The sequence below is a fragment of the Netta rufina genome (genome assembly GCF_964035555.1).
Source record: "Netta rufina genome assembly, chromosome: 10".
Classification (NCBI taxonomy): domain Eukaryota; kingdom Metazoa; phylum Chordata; class Aves; order Anseriformes; family Anatidae; genus Netta; species Netta rufina.
In genome coordinates, this window is record NC_140133.1 from 9,926,894 (window position 1) to 9,941,715 (window position 14,822).

At 44.5% G+C, this 14,822-nt stretch overlaps 1 protein-coding gene across 1 annotated transcript in view; it reads left to right on the forward strand.

Moving 5' to 3' along the window:
* Positions 1-850: 850 nt before the first annotated feature.
* DOCK3 (dedicator of cytokinesis 3) overlaps positions 851-14,822 on the forward strand; it is a gene marked incomplete at its 5' end in the record, with an annotated part of 212,463 nt that continues 198,491 nt past the window's right edge. The window contains 3 exons of the mRNA XM_084292895.1: positions 851-963; positions 9,862-9,946; positions 10,910-11,012. Of these exons, the coding sequence (XP_084149021.1) occupies positions 851-963; positions 9,862-9,946; positions 10,910-11,012 (301 nt within the window). The remainder of the gene's footprint in view (positions 964-9,861; positions 9,947-10,909; positions 11,013-14,822) is intronic.

A 14,822-nucleotide genomic window follows, 5' to 3' on the forward strand; every position in this document is an offset into this window, starting at 1 on the left:
GGGATTACACACCTCGGCTTGCAGTGAGGAATCCAAATTCGGGTTCAGCGGAAAGACAACCGGCTGTTGGCCACCCGTCCGCGTTTTGCCGGGTCTTTAGAAGCATTGGAAATTAATAACAAGGCGTAACGTTAAATAATTCGGTGCCGTACGCACGCTGGTCTCCTGAGGGCCTCGTAGCTTTTCGCCTCCTGGCGAGATGGTTCCCTTTTTACCTCAGTGCCCCCTCCGGTGCCGCAGCCCCGGGGCGCTGACAGGACCCCGGCCGCTCCCCAGCAGCCGTTTCCCGCCCGGTGCTGTGGGGGGGGGGGGGTGAAGCGGCCGCCGCCCCCGCGCCTCGCGCCCGCGCGCGCCTCGTGCGGCCGCGCGGCAGGGGGAGGGGAGGGGGAGGAGGCGGTGCGAGCCGCGCATGCGCGCCGGGCTCCGCTGAGGCGGTGGGGGGGGCGCGGCAGCGCGAGTCCTTCGGCGGCCGTGACGGGAGCGGCGGCGGTGGCTGGGGGCGGCCGGGGCTGGGGGCTCCGCGGGGCCGCCGCGTCGGCAGGGCCGCACCGGGAGGGCCACCGGGCGCCCCGCCACAGCCCAGGCGCTGAGGGGAGCTGAGGGGAGCGGCGGCCGTCGCCCCTGCGAGCGGGACTGGACGGGTGGAGGGTGGGAGGGGGCGACCTCCTCGCCCCCCGCCCCCCCCACCAACATCCCCTCAGCTCTCGCCCCGCCGGGACCCCCGGGGCGCGGGGAGCCCAGGCTGGGGGCTGCCGGTGCGGCGGCCGCGGAGCAGCGCCCCCGCTGAGGGAGGAGGAGGAGGAGGAGGAGGAGGAGGAGGAGGAGAAGAAGCCGAAACCGCCCCCGCTCCATGAGCGGCGCTCGCCCGCTTGGCTCTGCCCAGGGGATCCGCGGCCGGCAGCCGCCGCCACAGCAGCAGCAGCAGCATGTGGAGCCCGACCGAGGAGGAGAAATACGGCGTGGGTAGGTGCTGCCGCCCCTCCGACCGGCCCCTCGCCCCCGCGGGGGTCGCCCCCGGCCGTGCTCGGCTCCCCCCAGCCTCGGGGCTGCCCCCGCCGGCCGCTGACAGGAGCGGGTTGCGCGGCCCGGCCGCGCCCGCGGCGTTCAGCCCTTCATCGATATAAGAGCGCGGTGCTTTATTTTTATTATTATTATTATTTATTTTTATTTTTCTCCCTCCCCTCCTCCGTCTTAATCCGCGCTTTGTGGCGAGCTTGTTTATGTGGAGTTCGGAGCAGGGGGTGTCATTAGGGGGCGTCGGCGATGCACCTGCTGCGGGGGGCGGGAGCGGCCGGCGGGGTCCTGCGGCGCAGCGCGGGGCCGCTGCCGGCCGGGGGTGGGAGCCGCGCCTCGCCTCGCCCCCCCCAGAGCTCGCCCCCGATGGCTTCTGCCTTTTTTTTTTGTTTGATAAACGCCAGGGCTAGAGAGCCTACCGAGCGATTTTTGGTAAGTGCAGGAATGTCGTGCATCATCCAAGGAAGGCACGGTCTTTCCTTAGCGTCCTTTTCATTTTGGTTTAATGCTTCAAATAAACCGTTGACGTGATGTTCGCGGTGTAATAATAAAAGTAGGTAGCGCGTGCCCTGGCTACTTAGCCAAATGCTTCGTTAAAGTTACAGTTATCAGGTGTACGTGTAGTTACATAAGTTCCACAGTGGGTAGTGATAATCCCTTTCTGCAAATATTTTAAAAATATATAACCGACTTGTTGCCTGTTAACATGTATGGTAAAGTGGGATTTTTCAGGTTTACTTGTAAGCAAATAAGAGTTGGAACGCCAACAAATTCTGAACGTGTCAGCGAGCAACAAAATGTATCAGAATGCTTTTTGCTGGTTTTTCACCTCATGCAACAAATGCTTTGCTAAGGACGTCCCATACATCTTCATAATAAATAATAGGACTAAGTAATGAACTGTTGTTTAAATAATAATAATTATTAAAAGTAATCAAGTTAATGTTTTAAATTTGAAACCATAGGTATAGGACAATCACTGGGAATATGTAAAAGTAACAAGTTCGGTTATGTGTTGTGTGGATGTTTAGAGAATACAAAGTATCCCACCCTTGCTCATACATTTACTCTTGGTTTGTTAAATAAATAAATAACAAAACAAAAAACAAAACCACCTCTGTTGTCCTGGTGCTAAACTTACTGGTATTATTGTAACATATGCTGCAGAAAATAATTGCTTTTTCAAGTCTTGTTGGTTTTCCTGTGTTCTATTGATGTGGTCGCTTTTCTTTGCTGTGAAATACCAGTGCTGCAGGGTTTGATATTCAGAGTTTTGTGTGCTGCTTGGCCACTGTTTTCAAATAAGGAAATACGTATGCTGCCTTAACTGAAGAGCAGGTGGACTAATTTTGTTTAGGGAGATGCATGAGGGGATAAGGAGGAAATCTCAATTAAGGCTGTAAACCAGTCTAGAAGAGGCATCCTGAGGAGAATGTTCACTGAAGTAAGCACTTGTTTTTGTTCATTCTGTAGCTTTAGGAATATCGCTGAGATTTTTTTGTTGTTTCAGGCAACGCATGTATAGGTAGGTCTGACATACTAGCTGACTCTTTATGAACTTTGATGCTGTCTGCACAAGGGTGTGTGTTTGTTGTTGTTATTATTTTTATTGTTGGGTTGTGTTAATTACTCCTCCTATAATTGAAATTAGTGGTTAGTCCTCCAGAGAGGGAGAGTAGGCAAAAAATGCTGCTTGTATCTGGAGCTTAGTTACTACAGGTGGTGAGAGAAGCACCGGAACTTGAGACTGGTTGTTTTCATGCATTTTGGAGAAACTAGGCTATGGAAGGTATAATGGTGCTGATGAAGTTTTATTGTTAGGAGATGCACTACCGAAAAAAAAAAATAATCTATATATAGAGGTTTTTTTTTTTTCTGATGCAATTTACCTTGGTTTCACAAACAAAATAATGCATGCAAAAATAAATTTCTTGGTATGAGTTACTGCTAAGAATTTTTGTTTGGGTTTTTATGAATCATTTTTGTTTTTATTGCTGTTTATCCAAAGAAACCCTGTGTATTTTCTGCTTGCTCTCCTTAAACTATGAGAATTTTTTGCTGTGCCTTTGGATTAGGACAATGGATGTTATTTCTCTATTGACAGAAATTTGGTGAGGAAAAAAAAAATCAGTTATCTGTTCACCGTATTGTGATGCTTGCAGAATACTGGGGGGATACTCAGGTATCTCTGGAGAGCCAGGCCTTGCTGCCTGCTCACCTCTATTTGCCAGAGCAAAGTGGTGATACAAAGTAGTTAATTCAGATGCAGTTTGCTTTGTTGAAGGCAAGTTGGAGGTTAGAAGGACACAGATCACATAGCTTGGGTCAGAGATGATCATTTATATCCTTTTTTCTTTCTCAGAAAGATTTCACATTTCCCCTCTCAACAAGTTGCTATCGAAGGGTTTTGTACTCAGCTTTCAAAGACTGTAAAAAGACATTTCTCACATGCTTGCTGGCACCCTTGTACATATGCCTGTTACAGCTACCTGGGCTGCATGAGAACGTGTTAAATTTACTGATGTGAACATCGGTGGCTTTTTAACAGGTCTGAAGTTCTTCTTGCCTGTCCAGCTGCAGCTAAAAGAAGTTTTTGGTGCTTAGAGTTCTGTACTGTATTGCCCAACTCTATTGCAGGCCCCTGTGTACTTTTGCGAGAAAGATATTGAAAGGTTGCTTGGGATGTTTAAAATAAATATATGAAAAACCCTAACAGCACTCAAGTTCTTTCTTGCTTGTCCTTCTCAGCTATGATGTGCAATTGGCTGTGAATAATTCCCTTCAGTTCCATTTGGAAGTACTTCCATTCAGTGCCTCTTCTCCTAATTGTGCTTTCAAAACTCTGGACTTACTGTTGGAAGGCAGGCAGTTCTTCCACAGGCATTGCTGAGGATGGCCTGCTGCAAAAGCTGCCAGTGAGACTTCCAAATGGATTATTGAAGATAACAAAGTCTAGCCCTCTAGTGTTTTAATACTTTTAAAGCAGTCTCTGTCGGAATGAAAATATTTATTGAAGTGATGTGATTAGTTACATTAGGCTTCTAAAGCAAGCATTAAATAACGAGAATGAATTAAAATAAAAAGCTGAGAAGGTGAAAGATCTTTTTAGTAAATAACTGCTAATTAAAATTTGTCAAATGCTTATGAGCTGATTGTGTAATTAATTAGGCTGTCAATTTCTGCCGCTTTATTTTTGTGCAAGGAACACGTTTAGGTGATTCTCAAGAAAAAAAATAAATGTATGTAGTTAATCCTGTACTTTATATGGCTGACTATGTTAAGTATGTATGTGTTAAATTACAAGGGTAGAGGAAAACCTGCCTTCATAAACAGCCTATTATTCTATTCAGAGTTATTGGGTTTGAAGCTGTTCATTGGTTATTTAAAACAAATTTTGTATGTTTATTTTCACCACTTAATTGATAAGAATGAAAAGTAAATCTGTAAGCACACTTGCACAAAACTAATGCTTCCCTTGCTGCTTCTACAAATGGATGGAGCATCTCAGTGTCCCAGTTACAGCTCTGTACTGCAGCTTCTGCTTTTCGATCACTATCTTCCTTTCTGTTTCCTGCTGCTGAACGTTGGTTTGCACGCTCTGTGCTTCACGGTATGGGAAAGCAGGACTGCAAGACTTAGAAAAGGTCTGCCTTCCCTCAGCACAGCTCGTAACATACTGCTGGTTTTCACCTCATCATATAGAAGGCAGTTGCTAAATGAAGGAGTGCTATGAGTTGATGAACACTGCAGCTTCTCTGCATCACTGGAGCAGTTTATTACAAGTTTAAAATGAAAAGTTTCAGAGAGATGGGGAAAAAAAAAAACCTCCACCAAAGTAGGAAAAACTCCATCTTTGATAACCTGGAAAGCCATGTCAGCCACTGCAGCTGGGTTCTGTGTTGTGGGATGTATGTTACACTTCATCCTCTCTCTTACCTTATTGCCAGGAACTGTAATAGCTTGGCAGCATGTGGGAGGTGACTAAGGATGTGCTTCAGTGATCTGTCTTGGGACCGAAGCTCTACAGGGGGATGTACTCAAACCTTCTTTGTAACAGGGTTTGTGGAGGTGCTGCTAATTCCTGGGGACTTGCTGATTTGTCAGGAAAACGAGGTGATCAGTAAATGGGAGTAATTTTTAGTTCCACTAAGTGTTTTGCCCAGAAGAACATGTTTTTACTCTTTGAACTTGAGAATGAACAAAAGAATTTGTTAGCCAGGGGTCATAAAGGAAATCTATAGGTGTTATTTGGCTGAACGAGGAATGAATTACACCTTGAAATGCCTGTGGAAAAGTGCAACTCCAAAGATGCATCTGAGTAGAGACTTCCAGTATGGTCTCTACATGCAGTAGAGACTTCCAGGCAAAGTTTAGCACAGCAGTGAATGATTCAGCTGTGGTCTAGTGTATGGCTGCATTCCTGTTACTGAAGTGACCTGGGGATTGAATATACTGCTCTGCGAGGAGGCTGACGTGTCTTGACTCCTTTATTCTAGACAAGAGTGATGAAATGATGATGACAATGTGATTACTCTCATGAAAAGCTGGCCTATGGGTCTGGATAAGAATTACTCTATTGCTAGTTTGAGATCATCTGAGTATTAGTTGTTCACAATTACAGTACAAAATGGCCAAAAACTTCTAAATACAGGAGGAATGAAATTGAAAAACAGTTCTCAAATTACATGCAAAGGCAAGGAATCAGCTGTTTATGCTGGCCTTTTATGGTGTGGTTTGTGTGGAATGTAGGCGTGAGTCAGAAGTGGTAGTATTGCAGTGGGGGTTTTAACTTGTGGTGCTTTGGTGGTTTTGAGAGCGCTTCTCCACCTAGTCCCTGTTAAGCCATGTGATGCATTCAGCTAGGACTTTAGGACTTCTGGTTGCCAATGGGATGGGAATGGCAGTGTTTCCTCTCCGGCTCCAACCACAACATGAAATGGGTTTTGTATTTAGGTTGACTTCCTGAGGGAGAAAATCTTTGTACAGGCTTTCTGTCCTCACGTAACAACACCTTTCCACCAGTGATGAGCACCATCTTATGATGAGAACTGGCATTTTGAGGCATACATTTCCTACAAATGTTATGAAAATTGTTGTCTGGCTGAGGGAGGAGTTAGCTGGTGTTGTGTGGATAGACATGCAGATAAACAGCTGCTGACTTGCTGAAAAGAATGGATATCCGAGTTCTGGGAGGACTCCTCCTGATCCAACTTCATTGTTTGCTCGCTGGAGAAGGTGGAGGGGGAGCTGTTGGCGTGAGCACAGCAACGACTGGCAGGGTGCTGTGTGGGCAGGAGTGCTTGGAGCAGGGCTGGGGGTGGAGAGACTGAAGGTCTGGTGGCACTGCTCTGGGTTTGTCATGGGATTATTTGTGAAAAGGAAGGGATGGGAACATAAATACCCATTTTTAGAAAACTAGGCTTTTTGTTCTTATTCAAGGAACAAGGTCTTCTGTGTGCTTTTTGCTGCGGCAGGTACCAGTTACGGTTAAAAAGAAAGATATATGCCAGTGTGCCTTGAATGCTCTACTTAAAAACATCAAGCACACGCCTAAATTTTCTTATTTGTATGCTTTGGGTTTAAATTCACTGTCAAGTCTGTAGGACAGGAGGGGAGATTGGTCAGAGTGAAGTTAGTGGGGAAGAGAAGAAGGTAGTTTCTCTTTGTGAACAACTGGAGGCAGCATGGGAAGTTAGTGGGGTCTTGGGTGCCGGTGCAGGTCATGGCTTGCAGTGGTATGGTTTGTTAGTTCTTCCCTTCTTTCCTTTTCGCAGCTAATGGCATAGCTCAGCTGAACTTGAGCCTCACTTTCTTGCAGAGCCTTGCTTTAGGGTAATTCTGTACTTCTGTAAAAACCCAGAGTCCAGGACAAGCATCAGGGAAACATGTGAGAACTACTACCAGAACTCATGATCTAGAAAAGACTGTACTACGTATTGGGTGCCATTTAAAAGCCCATAAAAGGGGATCATTGAGCATGGGGGAGATTTTCTTTCCTTGTCATCATGAGCACAGTGAGATGTACGTACAGCAGCTTGTCAGATTAATGTGTTAAGTGGTGATTTGGAACACAGTTCTTGTGTGAAAGCTGTAAATGCCTGATGACCTCCAACAATTACTGTAATCAGTAGTCATATGCGTGTCATGGATCAAATGGGAGATCTTTTCAGATGTGGATGTGAAGACACTGACCAAAGAATTGAAAGTCTGGAAGAGTATTCAGCAGTTAAAGTTTCTGGTGCAGCTTCTTCTCATGCTTCAGGTAGAAATCCTGGATAATTTGTGGAGTCGGTTAAGTCTGTGTTCCTTCCTCAGCTGTGATACTCACTGTGGAAGAGGCTAAAGGAAGCATACAGTAGGTTCTTGGTTGAAAGACAGTTGTAACTGACAACAGTCCTTCCACTGATTGGTTTTGTTATGAATCAGCCTTAATATCACTACATTTTACTCCGTGTTCTGTTACAAAATGTAATCTCACTGAACCTCAAGGCAGAGAGATGAAATATCTCATTCATGTGACTGATACTAAAAATCAAACCTCTGTTCAGGTGTTTGGGAGTCAAAATCAACTTGTTGATCTCTTCTGAGATCCTGGAAGCCTCCCTTAAGCTCTTTGTAGCTGGTTCCTTCCTTCCAGACCTGTCATAGTGTTCTTTTTGAACAAAGAGTTTGCAGCGGAGTTGTGAGGTGGTTACTTACTGCTGGGAATGGGCCTCTGCTTCAGCACCTCCCTTCATTTTCTCCTCCTGACTCTTTCTGGGTATTAAGCCTTAAGAAAGGTGTATGGCAGGTGGTGCTGGCTGGCTGCTGGTGATTGGGAGCAGGTCATGCTGCTTTCAGTGGTAAGCTGGTACCAGTTGCTCTCTGAAACCTAAGGGTTTGTCTAGGTGTTACAAGGTAAGGAGGCTTCTGTGCAAGCAGTGTGGCACTAGGGAGTGGTGAATGATTTTGTTAATTTTCTTTATTTTTAATACAAGTCTGTGAGTTACCCAGCATGCTGGAGTGTAGTGTGGTGTGCTTTGGCAGATGGCTCCCTCTTCTAGAAATCTCGTTTCTGAGCGTTTGAGCAGCAGGGGACTCTCTCTTCCCTCTAAATATGCTTAAGAATGAGATGTTTATGCCAGCTGTAGATCTAGTGCACCTACCCTTTCTGTCTTCTCGCCCCAAAAAACGAAGCCTTGCATACATGTCAGGGAGACCCAGTGGAACTGCTGATTGACCCGAGGCTGGCTGAGAACAATGTCCATCGTCTTATGGGCCTGTTGGGTATTGGCTTGCACGCAGTCCTTTGTCTTGCTGGGGTCTGTGGTCCACCCTATCAAATCAGAAAGGCAGCTGGTAATCTTTCCCAGTGAAATATCTTAGGCAACGTTGGATAGTTCCTGTGGGGTATGGATACAGGTGGTTCTAGTAGCTGGGTCTGAGCCCGGGAGGGCAGGAGGAGATGTTTGCTTCACCTGTGCTCTGCCTTTGCAGAGGATGATGCCTGTGAAAGGTCTGTGTAAAGTTGCCCACTTCACCGAAGTTTTCTTGTTTTTGTGTGTATGGCTACATTACATGCATGGAGAGAGTGTAGGCATGAGTAAGAAAGTGTCAGCCAGAGTGGGATTAATAAGCAAAAAATATGTGGATTATGCTAAAAAATAGTTAGTGGTTTGAATTTAGATGTGGTGGTTTTTCATTGTCTGTAAATGGTCTTGAGCTGAGTGACTGGCAACTCAATTTTTGGCAAACCAAAGAGGCAGCAATGTAGCTTCACTGAATGCAGGATCAACCTTCTTGAAAGTGATAAATTTCCCCTGACGTCTGCTGTTACATGCTACGTAAAATGGAGCTGCACGCTCCCCGTTACCTGCCCCCTGTGCCTAAGTGAGTCCCCTGCATGCCCCTTTCCCGTGGAGGGGAGGTTGCACTGATCGGCCGTGCTGCTGCGAGGGCTCCTTGGTGTGGGCTGCAGGAAGGCCTGGCTCTGCTGCCCGCTGACCACGCTTGTGCTCCTGCTGTCAGTACTGTCAGTAGCTCCTCGCTGCCCTGGCATGCCCCTGGCATCTGCAGCTCACTGCTCGGCCTGTCTGCTGTTCCCTTTCAGCCTTTCTGAATATGCTGATCTAATCGGAACTAGTTAAAAACAAAACAAAAAACCTGCTCTGCTGTGTTTTTGTTTGTTTTCTTTTCCCTCCCTTCTGCAATATATTTGGTTCTTTGTGGTCTGAGGGTTTTCCCCCAAGGAAGATTGCTTGAAGGAAGGGGTCTTGCAGAAATAGCTATTTTTATTTTATTTTTTTGTCTCTGGGGATGTGGAAGTAGAGCATAGGGCTCTTTCTCTAACTTTCTTCATCATAGCAACGCCTGAAACTGTGACTCCTGGTCTTGGATTCTTGTGTTTTTTGGTGCTGGAGTGACTGTGCTTCAGGTTGCTTGCCTGAAACAATATTCTCTTTCTTGTTGTTAAAAATGTGAATTATTTCAGCCTGGGTGAAGGATGCAATAAGACAAAAAGAGGATTTTGATAACGTTTCAAATGATGTTCATAACATTAATTAATGTGTTTGCTTAAGTCAAGATTAGAAGAGGGAACAATTCTGTAGATCTCGTAAGAAAAGCATCTCCACTTATGTCAGGTAAATACTTCATTTCCTAGAAAGTTAGTAGCAAATGGATAACTTTTGGTCAAAGTTCTTGTGTGGGGTTTGAAAGGTTTTTTGACGGTCTTGCAAAAGCTGTCATCAGATCTCCACAAAAAGTTCTTGTGTGGCAGACAGTATAGGCTACAATACAGTTTTCAGCTAGGATGCAGAAGCTAAATATGCTTTTGTAAGTCTGCCATCTTCTTCCATCCTCCTCCAGATGGGAAACGTGCAGATCAATCCTAAATGCCAAGGTATATTTGCCTTACGAACTCAGCAGTTCGACATCAGGACCAGAAGTTGTGGTCAGCATAAAATGCAGTAGGATATAAAGCATAGCAGCACACCTGCAGCTTTGGTGCCGGTGACTTGGCGGTGCTCTCGTAGCTCGCTGTGCAGCCGACTGTGTCCTTGGGCAGCCAAGGTGGCGAGGCTCCCCCTTGGAGCAGGCAGGCTGATGAGCTGCAAGGTCTGCGGTGCTGCGGCGTGTGGAAGCGGGGCCAGCAGGGGCTGGCTCGTGGGCAGCTGCTTTGTAGGAAGCCACCGGCAGGGCAGAGCCCGACACTCCTCAGAGTTGACCAGTGGAGGCAGAAGGAGCCTGGTTGCTGGTTACTGTACAGGATGCTTATTTTCACAGCCAGTGTGCTGAAGCACTGGGGCGGGCTGCCTGGGGAGGTGGTGCAATCTGCATCCTCCAGGATGGTCAGAACCCGACCGGTGCCTTACTTTGCTTCCCGATGTTCACCTTTGTGGTGTGGCCTTGGGTGGCCTGTGCATGCTGTGAGGAACACGGTGAGCAGCGTGCTGCAGGGGGGGGTGTTTCTCCTCCATGCAGGTGAGGTGCGAAGCAGCCTTTCTCCCTAATTAAAGGACAAAAAAAGAAGCTGCTGCATTTTCTTCCCCCGCAGAGGGAGTGATACAGGGATGAGGGACTTCTGTGCTGCCAGAGCATTGGGAATAGAAGTACAGGAAGGGGATGGGCAACCGGTGTTGATGCCTGCCAAGTTATAAGCTCAAAGTCAGTTCCTTAATGTAGGTAAGAAAGCGGACAGTGCTGTGGGCTTCTGGTCTATATATTTTTTTGCCCATCCTACCTCTTGTCACCAGGATGTGCAAAACTATTTTAAACAGCTCATGATTTTCGAGCCTAACCTCTATTTTTATCCTGAAGGGCGGGGGAAAGATGCTAGCAATAATTCACTTTGCTAGTGAATGATCACCTTTCTTCTCAGGCATCTGTTTCCTTTTTTACACGAATATTTTCATAGTGCTGGGATGAGTCAGTAGGAAGAGGCGGTGTTGCTAGGCAGCACCCTGAGCGCCATGCAGATGCCGTGCGATGGCAGCGAGCTGCCTTGCAGCAGCCCGATGGTTGGTGGCGGTGTCCCTGGCCCAGGTTCCGCGCCGCCCAAAGCAGGCGGCAGCTCTGACAGGAGCAGATGCTGCCTAGCAACTGCCAGTGCTCCCCGGCCTGCCTGAAATACCGGCACTTAATTGTACTGTAATTTTGGAAATACTCAAAGCCTTACGTGGAACAGATTGCTTCAAACTCTGCAGCATATTTTTCTTCCTCGAGGTTTTCCCTAAAAGTTTGTGTAGACCATTAATAAGGTCAAAAAATTCTTTAGACCTCGTCTTCATGTCTTTTGTTTAATCCCTCCTCTTCGGTTGTAATGTTTGGATGGCTTTTAATCAGCTTTTGATAATCTTTTTTGTGTGTGTATTACATTAGTGCCTGGCAATTCCAATCGGATTAGAGCCCTGTTCTGCACTGTGTATATGGGGATTTTTGATGAGTATACTGCTTCCTGCAAAAACATCGTGGTGTTTTACTTGGGTGGATGTCCTTTAGGTTGTAATTGGATGGGTCCTTTCCTTTGTACCCGAATTTTTTATATTACCTGTTTGTTTAAACACGGTGGTTTGGAAGTATTTTGTTTCCTGGTTTCTTTGTAAGCATGCGTGCTGGCTGGGGCCTGAACTTGCAAATAAATTTGCCTGTCTTAAATTCATTCCTGGCAAATAATTCAAACCTTCGCTGACAATTAATCGTGTAAATACTAGGAGGGTATAGAGTGAAGGTGAAAATACTTTTCTAGGTATTTGTAGAGCAAAATGAAAATGTTGTAATTTTAATTTCCTTGTGCTTCTGTTCACTTGTCAAATATCATCAGGGTCTGATGGTGCAGTCTCTGAAGCTGCCAGGCTTAATCAGGTGGTTCCACACACAAAAGAATCATATCAACATTTAATTTTGTGATAAAAATGTGAAGGCTTTTTTCTTCATTAACTGTTTTTTATTTTTTTAAATGACCAGGCCTGTGATTATCTGCTTGCAAGAAGTACTGCTTTTTGCAGCAAAAAGGGTTGAGGGCTCAGAGAGGCTCAGACTGGAAGGTGGCTTGGGAAGTATTAATTCTTTCTGCCTGTAGGGGTGGTTGTTAAATGCAATTGCCTCACAACCAGGTAAAGCTACATCTTGACTCTTAGGTGATTTTTTTTTTTTTTTTTTTTTTTTTGTGCAGTCATATTGCTGTGGTTTATAGGGATTTTTTCGTTTGGCATACACAAGTGCAAAGAATCTGTCACTGTTCTTAGCAAACGAAATACTCAGGAAAGGTACCCTCGAGGATCCTAAAACCATAAATGGCATGGAGAGGAAGAACAGAAATTGATAATTCACTCTATTTTAATACAAGCCAGAGGGCATCGGTGATGCAGGAGCTGAACAAATAACAATGCTTTCTGTATGATGCCTAAGTGAAGTACAAGTTCTGGGACAATACAGCTGTTTTGGGTTGGTGGGGTGTAAAAACGTTCGTGACACGAATCAGATGAACATATTATCACACTGGTAACCTCTGATTCAGGAAGTCCCAATGCAGACATGGTTCAAGTTGTGGAAAGCTACATCCCTGACATATTCTAATACCTTTCCTTCAGCTCCTTATTTTAGCCTCTACTAAGGAAAAGGGATTGTATTTAGAGCCATCTTTGCTCTCGCTTAATACAGCAACTCTTAAGTTACATGGGGTCATTATCATCATCTAGGTACTACAGGGAGCAAAATCGAGTTCATCTTATTCAGCTGTTAAAACTAGCTTATAACTGTTTGATATCAATCCATGTATTAAAAACACCTAATACGGAAAAGCTCTTTAGGGAAAGATATATCCTCTCTGTAAACTTTTAAGTTACCAGTCTGGAGTAATTACATCATTTTCTTCAAGGCCAATCAATCTTACGGGCAGTCTCAGAGATTGACTTGTACTCCATGTCAGCCAGTAATAGTAATAACTGGCAGTGGTCAAATGGGAAGTTAAAATTTAAACTACAGTCTTGCATATAAGACTACGTAAGAAATAGTTGGAATTCACTGCGTTGTTAGAATTGGGGTAGGGAGAGATCTTCACTGGTGGGTGAATATCACTTTGAGTATCACTTTGTTTAGGAATCTTTCCCAGATTTGGAAATGCACTGTAAAGTTAAAAAGATGAGTCTGGAGTTCAGATAGCAGTTTTTACCAGTATACTTCTGCTCATATAATTAGTGGTTTTCAGAGTGACCCACTCTTAACAGTTTTAAATTAAAAAAGAAATGAAAAATGCTTCAGGCAAACAAAGTTTACTATGACATCGGCAAAATAAGAAAGCAAAGAAAAAGCCTTTATAGTCCACAGCAAATTTGTTGTAGAATTAAATGTTTTATACTCCTTTACAGGGGCTGTGAAATTCGTGTTTATGATATGCATTTACTCAAAATAAATGTAAACACCAAATTCTTAAATGATGTGACAGATGTGAATTTAAATATGGTTATGTATTATAAAACATAAATTACTCTATCAGAAAAAAATCAGAACTTTGGCATATGTAGCATGGAATCCAATACAGTGTCTGCATGGTTTGATTATAAATTGGTAGGGTATGGAGCTAATTGATTTGGGTGTAGAGCTGCACAACTACAGCTGTGCTTCTCCTATGCATTATCTTCCTCATTGCTTTTGAAATTATTTGACTGAAGATATGCTTGGGGGCATAATTAATGCATAGCCTGAATAACTGCACATTGACTGTAGTACAAACCAGATATAACAATTAAATGGTATGCATCAACCTCAAACACCTCTACATTCTGTTGGTGCCTTCTAAAAGTATTAGAAGTCACCAGAACTTTGGTCAGACTGATAATAATGAATAGAGAACTGGGATGAACCATCGCACAGCCCAGGAAGACTTGTCTTTTGGAGCAATGAATAACCAAGAATATGTTGGAAGTTTGCAAAATGGTGATTGTTAGAATGGAAGGAGTGCAGGAACCTTCTGTTTCTTTTTGTCATGTTATGCAACTATAAATGACCCAATGAAGCAAACAAAAAGCACGGTCACGACTGATACTGTGATGTTATTTTTTTCCCAAAGTTAACCCATAGAGTTCGTTACCCCAAGGTGTTGGTGAGGCCAAGTTTTGAAGAGAAGCAGTAATGTTTTAGTATATTGGATATGCTCTAGCATGTATGATTTCTGTTGTGGAAGAGAAAACATGAGAAATAAAGCAAAGCCAAAAAAAAAAAAAAAAAGTAATTGAAATCCCAACTTTATGATCAGAAAATCATAGTTTAGACCTGGAGAAGGAATGAAAACATGGAAACCTCTTGAACCAATTTTGTTTCTCAGCCCTTATTTAAATAAGGACTTCTAATTTTCTATGGGGTGTGAGGGAATTTGGAGAGGGAAAGGGCTCTGTTCCCTTATGAAGTAAAACAAATGACTTACTGTGGGCTGAACTCATACTGATTTTATTGTAAATAGTTTATTATGCAATGTCAAAATATTTTTGTAGGCTTTACTGAAATGTGTGGAAATAGGTTGGAGAAAAATAATATATGCAGAAGGTGCATACCTGTGCAAGTTCATAGTGCTGCAAAGTAGGTTGATTTGTATACTAAGGGAAGTGTTGTAGGGGGCAAGTAGACTAGCTTCTCCCTGACATTTCATGTGGAGGTGTCGTGCCGCACGGTTCTCTGGCACTTCCCTGCTTTCCTTTTAGCTTTTCCCACTATTCATGTGAAAACATGGGGCATTTCTCGTACTACTGTTACAGTGTAACTGACATAATCCATTGAGAAGAAACACATCTCTGGAAGCACTGAGATTCAGGTGAGACACGGTGAGGAAGCTG